General features: G+C 44.3%; 1 protein-coding gene across 3 annotated transcripts in view; it reads right to left on the bottom strand.

Moving 5' to 3' along the window:
* EPB41L4A (erythrocyte membrane protein band 4.1 like 4A) overlaps positions 1-5999 on the bottom strand; it is a 134070-nt gene extending 128071 nt beyond the window's left edge. For all 3 annotated transcript variants that reach the window (XM_056324506.1, XM_056324507.1, XM_056324508.1), the window contains exon 1: positions 5581-5999. In XM_056324506.1, coding sequence (XP_056180481.1) covers positions 5581-5679 — 99 coding nt within the window. In that variant the 5' untranslated portion in view covers positions 5680-5999. The remainder of the gene's footprint in view (positions 1-5580) is intronic.
* Positions 6000-12848: the final 6849 nt, after the last annotated feature.

The following is a 12848-nucleotide window of genomic DNA, read 5'->3' as shown; positions in this document are numbered from 1 at the left end:
AAGATCAGCATCATTCTAATATGGAAGTGCTATGAATTATCATTAATCTAAATTTTTGTTAAGATTTTTTTTACTTTTGTTCCTAAAAATGCTTAGATCTCGTATCTACAACATTAAAAAAGAACTGCAATCTACCATTAAAAAGATTTCTAGGGTTTCTGAAACAGTGTACCTGCATAATTAAGAATTTTTCTCACAGAGAGCTGCTTTCCTTTTTAAAAAATATAGAGCTATCAAACAGCAGAAGTCACTATTACAGAGAATACATTCCATGTTCACATAGCAAATTACTACCAATTTGACTTTTAATGCCAACTCTCAATTAGAATAATTAACACAATATAAGATCTTTTTATTCGGCAGGCTCTATTTCCTGCTAACGTGTACATTCATCAAGCATTTTCACCAGGGAAAAAAACAGGAGCCTACCATTCCCATATTGACTCCTTGGGGTCCCCAGAGCCAAATTAGCTTGATGCAAAAGTGCACCCCATATTTTCTGTATATACTTAATTTTGAAGGCATGAACCCTGCAACATTTTGAACTACTCAGATTGAAAAAAAACCCCAACAAACAACAAACTTCACTGGGGAGTGAAAAGAAGAAGAAGAATGCCAGAATAATCTCCTGAAAACTTTCTAAGAAATGGTTTGTTTACCTATTTCTATACATTATATGAAATCACATTGTCAATTATTCTGTAAGTTTCTTAACAATATGTGTAATTTTCTGATGAGCTCACTCAGGTTTTTTACATATTGAGTCGTTTAACACAGTTCCTAACTTAGTCACTATTTCAGGTATTTTTGTGTGGTTTTTTGGTTTTTTTTTTAAAACCATGTTGAGATGTTGAAGACTGCATTTAGATTGTTGGATCTCATTCTCTTATATTCTCAGTGTATCATAAAGAAAAATCTGTCTGCTTATTTTCCAGACAAAAAACACACATTTTCTTTGGATACTGAGTACTTTATACAGAGATACAATTTGTAAGTGTAGCTTACAAACAATGCAATGCATCTCTGTAAAGATGGCCAGGCAGCCCTGCACATCACAGAAATATCAATTAACACCTTAACATACCAGGTAAGTGCTATGGTGGCCAAAATATCACTATTAGATGGTACTGCCTAATAACGTAATGTTACAGAACATATACTGTAAGCAAAGTCTTCCAGGAAGAATTAGTGTGTCTGTCCTATTCATCATTTCTCTTATTATGAAACTTTGCCATTGGCCCATCACACACATCAAATTGAATAGGACTTGGTATAAAAGTAGTGCTCAGAGAGGAATTTCAAGGAATGCTTTGAAAGTGCAATGACCAGACAGCTTAAGACTTATCAGAGAGCTTGTTCACTGGAGAAGTAGCTAGTATGTTTTAAAGAACTTTATTCCCACTAAAGAAATACAAACATAAAGTAGAGATGCTTCATACTATTTCTAACTTACTTGAGAAAAAGAAAACAAAAATTTGCCTTAAAAAATGTTTGCAAGAAAAATAAGCAAAAGAGTTGTTAAATTCCTGTTATACACGTTACAGAATGGCCATTCCTTCTGAAACAGCTCATCACAAATAGGCTTCATAGCAGTATTTTCTAAGGGCTGACAGAGTTCTCCTTGATCTCCAACAAGTTTGTGCAACAAGGCACACCAGTCTCCTTCTTAAAGGACAGTTACTCCAGTTCTTAACAGAACCAAAACACATAATGCCACAACCCATCAGTCAGGTGTCATGTCAAAACACTATTGACATACCCTGTGACATCAACAAATAAGCTACACCTACTTAGAAGGTAGTACCGTACCATAAAAATGACTAAGTTATTGTTTAATCTACATGAAGATGAGTTCAAAGTAGCAGCCCTGGAAAAGTGATCATTTTTTCAGCTGATTCTCACCATATTTGTAGCAAAGTCTGTTTAAAACCTATTTCTTAATTGGCATCTTGAACATCCTTTTTAGAGGAAAAGCTGCCCCAATCGGAAACTACACACCTTGATCAAACAAACTGTACCAGCACCTGGTGAACAGTCTCTTTTAATCCAAAATAACAACTGCCACTGCTTTATTATCTCAAAACAATTGCTCTCCAAAATATCTCTCACTGTTAATGTACTATAGGTGAACATAAAAATTGAGATTATAAGATAGTTGGTGACCTTTCCTGATTATCTAGCTGTTACCAACCTGTCTGATAGGCTGGAGAGCCAGCTTCTGCATTTTCACACAATACTCTGACCTTAAACCACAGAGACATAAAGGAAGAACAGCAAGACATATCACAGGGAACACTAAGAAAACAAACTATGAGAAGCAAAAGTCAATTTGAGCAACTACAAGAGATCATCACAAACCCTGCAGACAGCATGGCCCCCAGCAGACTAGCTACCTGCTACCAGCCTAGAGGGATGAGAACTTCATTCCTGGCTCTGGCATTGACCTGTTGCACGACCTTGGCAAAGTCATTCAACCTCTTTGCACCTCAGTTTCCCCACTTGGAACCAGAAAAAAACAATCCTTTCCCTTCCGTAACAAGCTCTTTGAAATACACAATGATAAGTATCTCTAAATTCCACTCAAAGCCTGTCTTCTGCAACCTCTTGCCCATCGTTCTAATGTGACATACAACTTAAAGCCCACTGTAATAACAAAAATGTGTTAATAAAAACAGTAATTCAAAAATATATTTTGCTGCATATAGCTGCTGTCAAGCATAGCAAGTGAGAAATAACTACCATACAAACTAAGCAACACATCTTCAAAATTCTGCATCAGTTCAGAAACAAGTTATGTATTTCATGCCATTGTTTCAGATCCACCGAAGAAACAAACTTGCCTAGGGCTCCTACAGTCACAGAACTCAGCCTTCCACTCTTCAAAGCAAATAGGACTAAATCCACTAATATCAAGTAAGTACATAGACTGTAAATAGCTATTAAATTGTGGGTTTTATTTCTGGCAGACATGCATCTGCTTGGGGGGAAAAAAGGGAACAAAATTGCTTGTGTGACCACTTAAAATCTTCTGCTCTTGTAATGGTTCAAGATTTGTGAAACAGTACCAAAAACATGTTTCGTGTATAGCTGTAAAGCCAATTAAAATTTGTGAAGACAAAAGAAAGATCACATCCAGTATCTGAAGTTCTAACAAAATCTTTGTTTTAAAATAAAATATGTAAGAACATTTATAATCTATGACTCTGTGCTGAAGCTGAAATCCTGTAAGAACAAATATGAGACACTGCATTTTTAGATGTGTATATGCTAACAAAAGAATTAAAACATTCATATTTCAAACTTAAAGTGCCAAATGACCAAACATGACAAATTTTAAGTTCTGTTCGACTAAGAAATAATCATATAACTTCAGTGGAAACCTGTAGAATAAAAATAAATAAGAATAATCCCTGAGTAGTTTAAAATGGCGTAAGCTAGGACTCAGTTGAAAGAACCACTTCTGCCCTCCTCCAGCTGTGGAGTGGATCAGGGCACCCATCCAGCTGAAGACTAACACAGTAAAAGGAAAACCAGTGGTTACCCTTCAGCTGGACACACACTGCTCTTCTCACGCAGCTGCACAAACACTTGCACAAGTACAAAGGCAAGGGAGAACACAATGGTGGAAACCATTGACTAAGGGAGAGGTATGCAGTTCCTCTCTAGTTTTCAAAGGCTCATGGAGCTACAGCACTGCAGTGTGGTTTCAAATGACACAAATTTAATCTAAAAAAAAATAAAAACAAAAACAAAACCAAAAACACAACAAACTAACAACAAAAAAACCCACGAAAAACAACAAGCCAGGCTCTACACAACTGGGAGATTCTCCTTTCCCTGAAGTTCCCTGCTGTGCGGTGCCAGTGCCTACCCCAAACTGTTAACAAACTACTATTCCGTCAGATCCGCACACTGTTACAGCTGGCTTTGTGACTGCTCCATGGTTAGATTCAAGACAGAGAAGGAGCAGGTGGAAGGGGTGAAACCTTTAGCATCACACCACATTCAGGTCACACTAAGAATGGCAGGAAACCACACCCTCATCTTAAACTAAAGGGTTCCCAGCACTGCAAGTCACACATTCTTAGAACAGCCACATTTTCAGACCCTTTCGCTCCTCCCACAGAACATTAATTTTTATTAGACACTGCACAAAGCAGGCACCTTTTAGGGTTTGGGTTCATGAAGCTAACAACAGAACTATCTTTACAGGTTATTCTTTAAATATACTTCTGTGACTGCACATTTACAGGTAACACAAGCATATATGCATGCATAACATACATACCCACATCTGCACATATAAAGAAAGGTAAGTTTTTAGGTAAGTAAGAAGTGTCTAAACTTGAAAGACCCTACACAGGTCCTGAAATCGAGCGTCACAGTGATTTGCTTACTCCTCTATGCTAAGCATGGATTTATGACCCTGTTTGCAGGCAGTTGATTCAGCAAAGCTTGAGAACACTCCATACATGTCGAGTCGGTAGTGCCACAGATTATGGTTAAAATTATATTGTTACATTTAGACTCCCTCTGCCCCCCGCCTTCGGGTTCTCCTTTCCCCAGTTGCTTCACCAAACTTTAATCATTCAAGACGAAACATACAGGCATACAGATTTTTATTCTTTGTATGTCTTAAGTAAAATAGATCAGCCCTTTCCAAAAGTAAATTTTTCAAGAACAGATTTATTTTATTTTTTTTTCCTGATCCAACACTGAAACCACGCTCTTCACGTGGATAATAAATTCAAGTCCCCGGCTTTTCAAACAAGGGTTTCGAGTGTCTGAGACATGCCCTTTGCTGTCATCAGGCTTAACCAAACAGGACCACGTTAAGGGCCTTTAGAAAAATCTCAGTTTTCACATGCTCTGTCAGGGCTCATTACCGCTCGGCAGATGACTACTTTGAAGAGTTCATCCGCGCCGAGCGTGCTGCAGCAGCGCAAGAGCTGTTCCCACCGACCAGGCTGGCCGCCACCGGGCTGGGGACCGGGTTGGCGGCCACCGGGCTGGGGACCGGGCTGGCCTTCACTCCTCGGCTCGGGAGCTGCCGCCCCGCCGCCGCGGGGGGAGGCGCCCGGCTCTGCCCCAGGCCGCCGGCATGTCCCCCGGAGGCGAGCAGCTGCCGGGAGGGCTCGGCAGGGCGCAGCGCCACGGGCAGAGGGAGAGAGGAGTGACTCAACGCGGGTGCGCAACAGCCCGTATACAGAGCTCCTTTTCTTTTTTTCCCCTTTGGTAGCATGGACAGAAAAATACTTGCGTCAAGTGTCCCGAGTGCTCCGGAGTGATCGGCACCTGCTCATTTAAATAAGTATCTCAAAGCAAAGCCTCCAAAGCCACGGCTAGCCACCGACACGCGTCTTCCTGATTCATCCGTCCCTTGCGCGACCGCAACGAAAGTTATGAAATTATCTTTTCGCTTCCCGCGGGATCCCGAAAGCCCTTCTTCCCACCGCCGCTCCCTCCCCGGCTACCGAAGGGCGGTGGGGAGGCAGCCGCCGCTGGGCAGCTGCACCGCACGGAGCCCACCCCCGGGGGCTCTCCCGCGGCGCACCCCGCAGCCCCGCCGGCCGCCCCTACCTTGATGCCCTGCTGCTGGGTGGTGAGGGTCAGCTTGGACTCGTCCAGGAGCAGAACTTCGCAGTAAAATTCCTCCGGGACCGCGCAGAAACAGCCCATGCCTGCTGCGATGGCCGGGAACGGGGCGGGGAGGCGGAAAGAGCCCCGAACGGCGGCAGGCGGAGAGGGGCTGGGGCGCCGCCGGGGCTGGGCTGCGTCCGGCTCCGCGCACGGCTCCGCGCCCCGCCGCAGCGACTGAGACCGGCGGCCGCTAGGGCACAGCGCCCAGCCCCACGGGGCGGCCCTGCGCCGCCGCCGCCATCCCGCGAAAGAGCCTGGACGGAGGGTGCCGGGCGCTCCCTGTGGGAAAGGGGAAGGAAAAAGACCGGCGGCTCTTAGGATGGCGCCGGGGGCGCAGCGCTCGCCCGCCGCTGGCTGTCACGGCGGCTCCCCCGCCGCTGCCGCCCCGGGGAGGAACCAAGCCGCCCACCCGCCCCGTCCCCCGCCCCGTCGGCGCACGTTTCCGCGCCTCCTCTTTGTGTGGAGCGGCGGGCGCCGTGGGAGCGCTCTCGCTGCGGCAGTGAGCGCGGCCCACCCGGCCAGCGCCTGCCCTGCGGCCGCGGACCCCGCTAGCGGCGCGGCGCGGCGCCCGTGCCCGGCGTCCCCGCGGGGCCGCGGCCGTGCAGGCAGAGCGCCGGCCGCCGCTCGCCTCCTCCCCGGGGGCGGAGGGACGGGGGCCAGCGCCGCCGGGCGCCGGGAGCGACCCAGCCGCGGGCAGCCGCCGGCCGCCTCCTGCCGGCCGCCGCGCAGGGCTCCCCCTGGCCGGGCGGCGGCGGACGAGGCGGCTTTGAGCCGAAGGCCGGCAGTCGGGCACCTGCCAGGCCCAGAAGCCGCCGCCGCCGCGCCTGAGCTGGCTGCTCCGCGCTCGCATGCCCGGCACCGGCACGGGCACCGGCACCGGCACCGGCGCAGCCCAGAGACCGGTCCGCGGCACCGCGCCGCATCTCACGGTACCCCAGCGGCATCACGGGTCCGGAGCCGGACCCTCGCTGCCCTCTCCCCGGGCTCAGCCGTGCCGGTTCCCGACGGTGGGGCAGGGGGGGCGACTGCCCCTGTCCTGGTGCCTCTCCCGGCCCGGGCGCCCCCGTGCCCCCCGGGCTCTCCCCGCCGGCTCGCCACCCGCGGCCGCGGCCGCACTCGCCGCTGCAGCACTGACCCCTGCTGGGCCCCGGCGGCGCGGCCGGGCCGGGCGGGGGGCGGCCGTGCCCCCTGAAGGGCGCCAGGCCCCCCGCACGGGGCGGGGAAGGACTTCGGGAGACACCGGTGAGGGGACCGGGAGAGGCTGGTTTTAAAGTGGCCTTGGCAGAAAATGTTTTTTTCCAGCATGCTGTTAAAATGCTGAGACTGCTACAGATATGTTAAATTTAAAAACCAGTGGTCCTGTAGTATTTAAAATAAAGACACACCACCAAAAACAACGACGAAAAGGCACTTGCAACTGCCTTAGCAGTTGTTGTCTATCGTTTCTGGAGCGCACGCCAGTCCACCTTTGTATTTTTATTGCTGCATACATCTATATTCTATGATTTTTCCCCCTCAGGCAGAAAATTAAGCCCCGATCCCACAAGTGCCTGTGCGTTTGTTAAGTTTGCATGCATGAGTCATCCTGTTGAAGATCAAACAAAGTTTGCATGTGCAAATTTAAGAATATGCATAAATGTTTTTTCCTACGATAGTTAACTTGCTCATATTGCATAAAAGAAGGGCACAAGATTTCTCACTTGACAAACCCTACCAGGTATGTAGGTAAGTAGCACAAAGAATGATTCCTCTGCCCTTAAACCCCTGCCCTAAATAAGTCCCAGGAAACATCACTTTCATTTCTTGTTTGGGGCAGGCAGTGTTTAAACTTGAGCAGTGAGGCGCTGGGATCTCTGTGTCCACCCTGTAGCTGCAATAACAGTGTTCCATGAGCACTGTGAAATTCAGGACAAACACCATTATATACATTCATAAAAATACAGCCTTTTGAACAATTGATGGAATATGAAGTCTTGCAAAAGCTTAAACATTCAGGTTCCTGACCTTGTTTGTCAGGCAATATATACCCAATGAGAATGTCATCCAGATGGCACAAGAAATTTAGATACATTTATGCCTGGTTTTCTAAACACATTTTTGAAACACAGTTCTTGAACCATTCTGACAGCAGACAGTTTTCCTAGAGAACAGACCATTCCTTTTCCCACTCTTTAGTCTGTTTAGATACATATATCATGCACATCATGACATAAATTACCCCCTAAGTCACTTAAAGTCATTATATATGTATAAATCACTGATTAATCAAGTAAGAGGGAGGGCTCAGTGAACTCAAAACCTGTTTTAAGACCTTTAATTATAATTTTAAAATGGCTTATACAGCTACATCACAATCCCACAGCTGAGCAGTTTCAATCAAGACTAACCGCAGTTATAAGCAGTCCAAGTGAACAACTTCATGTCTTCTGTTTCTGAAGATAAGTTTCATGCTACTGCACATTAGCTGATTGGTCCACAGGCAATATAAAAATATGCACTCATTTTCAGCTGATACCAGTGTTTGGAGCACAGAGCCATTAACATCTTAACTTGTCTCCTAACCAGTTACTGCCAGCAGCTAGCCACTGATTCAGCAGCAGTACCAGAACCTATCTGAGGTAAAAACCTGGGAGGGGGTCCTGGACAGATTTAAGAAAATTAGCCAGGGGAGAAGAGGGGGTGGGATCTATACCAGCAACCAGTATGAGCCCTGAGGAGCTCAGCAAAGCAAAACAACCATTATTTAGAGGGGTGAAAATGTAGTGCCCAGGCTTTGCTTGGAGCTCCGTGCCACCTAAGACCAGCCCTGCCTCAGTGTTTCAAGTATCAGGCCAGCTCAAAACTTGTGAGAAACGTTAAGATAGTCATCTGTTTTCCAAATCCATTAGGAAACTGAGATTCTTTTTACTTCTCTCTGCAAGAAAAAACACAGGTCAAGCACGGCAAAGGAAAACTTGCTGACATAAGCTCTCATCGCACAAACACTTATGGACATGTTTAACTCAGGCGTGTAAGTACAGGACCAGGGCATTAAAGGCATTTTTGTCCATTGCCTGTTTGATGAACTACCCAGTGCAATTCACTGCAGCCACTATGAACCAGTACACCTTCATCTGAATGACCTGTTTTAGCTGTAATCAAGTATTTTCAGTGAGGTCGTATAAACAAGACACTGAGCTCCACAAGGGGCTCGTTCTATATATGAAGTGGCCTACAACCATACTCTAATACATAGACAATGAGAATAACTGCCCAAAAGAAACAGGTTAGTATGCCTGGTTTCTCACTAGTTTTTAAACAGTTTTGCTCACAAACATTTGCTGCCAGTAGTTGAGCATGTAGTAAGAGGCATGATAACCTGTTTTAGCCATTATCACTATCATTTACTTACCACTGTTATTTACTGGTCTGTAGAGACGCAATTCCTGTGGCTTAGCCATGTGGGCTTCCAGGGAATGAGTAAAAAGTTAAAGAAAGCCACAAAGCAGCCCCTTCATCTTCCTCCCCATGCGAAGACAAGTCTCCTGCACTCAGCTAGCCTGCTTGCACAGTGAGCAGAGGAAAAGTCTGAGGTCTAAGCAAGAAGTTCAAAATGAAAACAGAAAGCCATAGCACATACTCCTGGGCTAAATGTATAACCCCGGATGTACTGTCCATTAAAGAAAACATTCATTTCAGGAGTGCTGTTCAATGGTTATTGCCCAGTAGGGTCTGGGGTGTTTACAGGAAAAACAAGGTACACGTCCTGCAGCAACACTGCACTGCTCTGGTTCAGCGTGTGCCCACCTGCCCATACATCACTGCCCCCAGATGTCTGCAGTCCTTCTAGAGAGATTCTCCAGATGTTCAACATACTATTCAAAGCTATACTTATTTGTGTCTCTTCCACCATAAAAGAGGACCAAAGCAAGCAGTGGATCAAAAATCATTTCCACATAGCATTTTACAGCATTCAGAGGCTGAAGTCTGAGTGTGCTACAAAAGTGCAGGAGTTCACACATCTCACTTCACTAATAAAGGTTTTACTTAAAAGACACTCACAGATACTGTGATCTAATGGTTTCTCCAGACCCTGTGTTACTGCTACATATCATACATGTATGCATCCACTACTGCACAGTAACAATCCACAGTCAAAAACATTGTAAAAATAAATTTATTCATACACTGATCAGGTTTTTATTTCCTCAGAAAATGTAGTGACTTGATATTATGCTTATGCAATACACTTAGAGAAACCTTAAAGTACGACATGCCAGTCAAATTCACTTAAATATGAGAAATGTTAAATTAAGGCTAATATGCAGATCTATAATGCAGTGATAACAGAAGAAACAAAAACCCAAACCCAAAAAACTTCAAAGTCCCCAAAGTACACTTGAACAGCCGATTACATTTATTAGTATTTCTATAGCAGCAAACACATTGAGGACCTCTGAATTGACAGGGCACTGAGTAATAATCCATTGTTCTTTTTGTTTGCTTAACAAGACCCCAAAATATTGCAACACTGCAAACACACACTTAATAATTAAGAAAATCGTAAGCATCTGTCACTTTCTGGTTTTTTATTTAAAAAGCATGACATTAAATATACTCCCTCCACACAAAAATACCAAATAAAGTTTTCAGGTTATTTATTGTAAATTACAGAGCTAAAACTAGAACTGCAAAATCTGTATACTTCTATAAAAACAAGAAAAAATTCTGTCTTTAGCTACTGTTTATTGAACCTCATTTTGAGTGCGATGTGGTTTTACAAAGTCTCTGCCAAGATTTTGACAAGTTACCCCTACACAAAGAAGAACCAGATGATCCTGTTTTATTTTGCTTACGCTCAGCTTCCTCCACAGAACTTAAATATGCTTTAATAGGAAAGGTAATTGGTTGGTGAGATGTAACAATCTGAGTTACAATAAAATTCCCAAAAAACGTTCTCTCCAGGACTTTAAGTCATTCTCTGACAATTTAGATTGTTACCTTGTGGCCTCCATCAGCAGAAAAACAGAGGCTGTGAATATCTGTGGACATTTAGGAGGTGAGTTTCCTGTGGAGAAAAATGTATCTTTTTCAAAGAATACTGCCTAATGGGTAAACTGTCACCTTTATTAGTAACACAGAACTGACTAGACCCATGGTTAAGTACAGAAAAGAGAAGATGCTTGTCTCTGAACTACTGCATCCTTTCCTAAGACATTAGAGGAGCTTCAGAAGTATCTCTTTGGAGTAAGACAACGAGCAATGATGTGCCAAAATCTTCATGTCCAGGGAGCTGGTGCTATGCTTGTTCTGAGGCACTAGATATACTCCCATATACTTGTAAAAGGCAGTTGTTCTGAATACACTTAGTGCAGTGTCTTTTACCCCAAAGATAGGCTGGCCATGCTGACTGGCAAATTACAAGGGATTCAGGTAATCAGTCAGTCTGCTGCTGTTTGAGCTCTGTGCTGTTCATACACAGCAGAAAACATGTTTGCCTGTAACTATCATCTCTTCTTTTCCTCTCCTCCACTTTCTGAATCCAGAAAAAGTTCTTGGGGGCATCATTGCCAAGAAATCCTCAGTTCTTTTTCATCATAGACCTCTACACACCATGGAAATAAACCCAGGGATGCACTAAATGTAAGCAATGACTTAGGCAAACCAAACATAGGTGGAGAGAATTCCCCCAGCCAGAACTCCAAGCCAATTCAGGGAGATAACCAGTCAAGACCTAGTTAAAGTGACACAGATGCCAATTAAGATGAAAATTTTAGAAGGAGCATCTCCTACCCACAAAAGAAAGATGTTTATGTAGACAAGCCCTCAGTGGGAAGCTCTGACAGACAAAACTACTGATTACTGTTACGAAGTTCATTAAACTCATTGCTGTGAACCTTAATTTTAAAAATGTCAGGTCTGAATTTTTTTTCGTCAGGTATTAGGTTTTTATTCTGTTTGTCTTCTGATGTCTGGGTATTACATCTGCATTCACAATTGAGATCTTCAGTGCTAACCTTAAATACAGTTACTAAATTAAAGCTGTTGTTCTCATATAGCTAAATCAATTTCTAATGTTGCGAGATCTAGAGTAAAATAGCATCAGCTGTAGTATGCAGCAAGTTCTCAAGCTTTGGATAATTGGAAAATCTAGAGATTTTCTAAGACAGTTTGTATGAAAGTTTTCCCTTCCTGGAAAAGCAGAAAACTGTAGCTTGAATTCAAGAAAATGCAGTCATTGTCTGCAGAACATTGCTTATCGTGAGCTATGTTGAGATGGGACAGTGACGGGATGCTGTAGGTTGTGTTAAGAAATAAGTCTTTTCTTCAGTGGCCACACTTATCTATGTTGATTTCATAAGCAAAAGGACTCCAGCAGCTCCCTGCAACTGATTAAGGAAATAACCAGCTTGTCATATATCTTGTAGACTCAGGTACTTGATAGGTGAAAATACAGACTGAAGCACGTTGCTGTGACTTCACGTTTCCTCCTGGTAGTAAAGGATAGAAAGGATTACCTCCAACTTCTACACCAATCACTGGAACTGTGTGGCACTGAGACTGCAGAGGGATTGCTCCAGTTCAGAGCCAAACTACACCACCAAACCACCTGACTGATTGCCTGTTTATCACATTCCCTTGAACAGGGGGAACATTTCTTGCTGCAGAGGCCAGGAACTGTGATAAAGCATATTTTCTGGAATTATCAAGTCAGGCTGAACAACAGGAAGATCTGGAAAGTTTGCCCCTTTTCCGGGAGTGTGTTTGTAAGTGTGGATACACCTGACTGACATGTTTGTGTGTGCATCATTAGAGAGCTTTTGATTCTTTCCTTAGAACATAAAAAAAATATATATGTAAATGAGACCTGCATGGGACAGGAAGTCCCTTAATAAACCAAAGAAATTAACTGAACTTGCCTTCAGAAAAAAATTTTCTCAGCCACTGAAGTTATTTAAGAAACCTGATGAGGTAAATAAGAGATTCACAGCCTTTTTGAACTCCGGGTACTGCGTCTTTTCATATTGTCATAGTATAAGTCTGACACGGCCTTTAAGAATATAGCAATACTTACTGCTCCTCATCATTCTGTATACCTAACAGTCTAACTTCTTACTACCCTGCTTTTGAGTTTAAGTCACTCATTTATGCTAACACTCTGCTGGCTGAAAAGCAGCTCAGTTTCCAATATAGGGGAGGAGAGAGGAAAATACAAGGAAAGGGCAAGA

Source organism: Falco biarmicus, chromosome Z (assembly GCF_023638135.1).
Source record: "Falco biarmicus isolate bFalBia1 chromosome Z, bFalBia1.pri, whole genome shotgun sequence".
Lineage (NCBI taxonomy): Eukaryota > Metazoa > Chordata > Aves > Falconiformes > Falconidae > Falco > Falco biarmicus.
This window is presented reverse-complemented; position numbering and strand designations above follow the sequence as displayed.